Source organism: Penaeus japonicus, unplaced genomic scaffold (genome assembly GCF_977035675.1).
Source record: "Penaeus japonicus unplaced genomic scaffold, GWHDUDI00000001_assembly GWHDUDI00000001, whole genome shotgun sequence".
NCBI lineage: Eukaryota > Metazoa > Arthropoda > Malacostraca > Decapoda > Penaeidae > Penaeus > Penaeus japonicus.
The window spans coordinates 7,876,308-7,878,807 of NW_028234403.1; the positions used below are offsets into that span (position 1 = coordinate 7,876,308).

Consider the following 2,500-nt stretch of genomic DNA (forward strand, 5'->3'; position numbering starts at 1 on the left):
CCTGCATGACGGCGGCCCGGACCCTAGCGATGGCCATGTCCCGCAGCCGCCGCGGGTCCTTGTGCGGCGCCTTCTTCAGCCAGTCTGTACAAGAAGTGAGGGAGAGGGAAAGGGGTGGTGAGGGGGGTGATTATCCGCGCCCGCGAGGGAAAATATGAGAAGCAGAGCCAAGCTCACGTCTGACCCCCTTCGCTTTAAATGGAGTCATGCATGATTTTTTTTTTCTGCTTTAAAGACTCTTTCGGGAGACTCACTACGTGCGGCTATTAATGTTGATGTATAGGGTTGTCCTTCTTTATATTTAGGTTAATGTTTGGTGACTTGGGTTAATGTTTTATTAAATGGGCGTGTGTGTATGTGTGTGTGTGTGTGTGTGTGAGAGAGAGAGAAAGAGAGAAAGAGAGAGAGAGAGAGAGAGAGAGAGAGAGTGAGTGTGTGTGTGTGTGTGTGTGTGTGTGTATGTGTGTGTGTGTGTTTGTGCGCGCGCGTGCGTGTCCGCGTATGTTTACGTGAGTAGTTATTCATTAGTATATTTGTATTTGTTAATTCATTGGTGTACACATCCGTGATCGAGGTGTATCCCAACATTTTCTAAGGATACGTACACGTGTAAGTACGTGAGTGTGCATCAAATAGGTGCAAAGATCCCCACTTGCCAACTCTCGTTAGCAATTCGTCGACAGCAAACCTCTACACAGATGAATAGCACCCGATCTAAGGTTAGTCGAGAGAGGCACCGCCTGTCATTGAATGTTTTGAAATTCTTATGTCGTAAGTGATGGTACGTTTTATATTAGAGATTTTCAAAGGCATATACCCACGCTGTTAAGAGAAACATAAAGCTTCTTTAATATTTACGAGAGCAAGGAAAAGGGAAAACGAGCCCAGAGAATTGCAGATAGAGAGAGAACCGATCTGCCCTTCAAAGTAATCTTAGAAAAGCACTGTTGCTTTGTTTTGAAAAATTATTACTTCTTCTTTTACAATGAATGACTCAATGTTCTAGACCTATAGGCATGTCATCTTTTGTTCTACCCTCTCTCTCTTTCTCTTTCTTTCTTTCTTTTCTCTCTCTCTCTCTCTCTCTCTCTCTTTCTTCCCCTCTCTCTCTGTCTCTCTCTTCCTCTCTCTCTTCCTTTCTTTCTCTTTTTCTCTCTCCCTGTCTCTGTCTTTCTCTCTCTCTCTTCCTCTCTTTCTCTCTCTCTCTTCCTCTCTTTCTCTCTCTCTCTCTGTCTCTGTCTCTCTCTCTCTCTCTCTCTCTCTCTCTCTCTCTCTCTCTCTCTCTCTCTCTCTCTCTCTCTCTCTCTCTCTCTCTCTCTCTCTCTCTCTCTCTCTCTCTCTCTCTCTATCTCTCTCCCTCTCTCTCTCTCTCTCTGAAATTAACGCAAAAGGTCTCATCCACAAAATATCCACTGACGAAATACGTAAATAAAAAATGAAGTTGGTGCACAAGGGGATCACCACACGGGGTTCATTATTGCAATACTATCAACAATCCACACCTAATGCTCGCCACACGCTGCCCGGCTCGACGGTTCGCGAAGAAAAAAGAAAAAAACTAAATGGAAGCCAAGGACCTGGGAATGGTTTCCGAGAAGCGAGGTTAATTTTTTTTTTCGTTTTCTTTTTAGGAGGATGAGGGGGAGGGGGAGGGGGAGGGGGAGGGAGAGGGAGAGGGGAAGGGGGACGGGAGAGGGGAAGGGAGAGGGGGAGGGGGAGGGGGAGGGGGAGGGGAAGATGAAGGGGAATGAGAAGGGGGAGGGGAAGGGGAAAGGGAAGGGGAAGGGGAATGAGAAGGGAGATGGGGAGGGGGGCGGGAGAGGGGTAGGGGAAGGGAAAGGGGAGGGGATGGGGAAGGGAGAGGGGGAGGGGGAGAGAGAGGGGAAGGGGGGGAAGTGGAAGGGGAATGAGAAGGGGGAGGGGAAGGGGTGGGTAATTAGTGCGTCCATTGGGTTCTGTCATTACTAATTGCAAAAATATACTCGACGTCTAAGTAGCTTATTATGTTTTAGTGTGTACTTATCATGTTTACAAAAGTGTTAATAAAAGATTGTTTTATGTAACGAACAAAAGTCCTGTTTGAGTTTAGTGAATCTTTGAAACACATGAACATTGAATCGAAATTATATTTGGTCAGTGATTGGAAAATGGATGTATGCGCCCTTTTTGCCCTCAAGTTTTAAAAAAATCTATATTTCATGTCAATACGACAGAATACGGAATGTGAGAATCAGCTTTTGTGAAAAGGGGAAGTAATCAGTCATTCTGAAGGATTCTTGAAAGGTGTTATAGTACAATTTATAATATATATATATATATATATATATATATATATATATATATATATATATATATATATACATATATATGTGTCTGTGTATGAAGAGAGAGAAAGAGGTTCTTCTTCGGATGTTAAGAATCAAAAACTATCCATTTATTCCTTCTGTTGCCGTTCCACTTCATATTATACACACATACCTATATGAATATTAACAAACCT

The 2,500-nt window shown here is 43.8% G+C and overlaps 1 protein-coding gene across 1 annotated transcript in view; it reads right to left on the reverse strand.

Moving 5' to 3' along the window:
- Positions 1 to 2,500, reverse strand: part of LOC122255222 (uncharacterized) — a 4,867-nt gene that overhangs the window by 2,229 nt on the left and 138 nt on the right. Inside the window, exon 2 of the mRNA XM_043019158.2 lies at positions 1 to 84. This exon is cut by the window's left edge and continues 32 nt beyond it. Coding sequence (XP_042875092.2) covers positions 1 to 84 — 84 coding nt within the window. The remainder of the gene's footprint in view (positions 85 to 2,500) is intronic.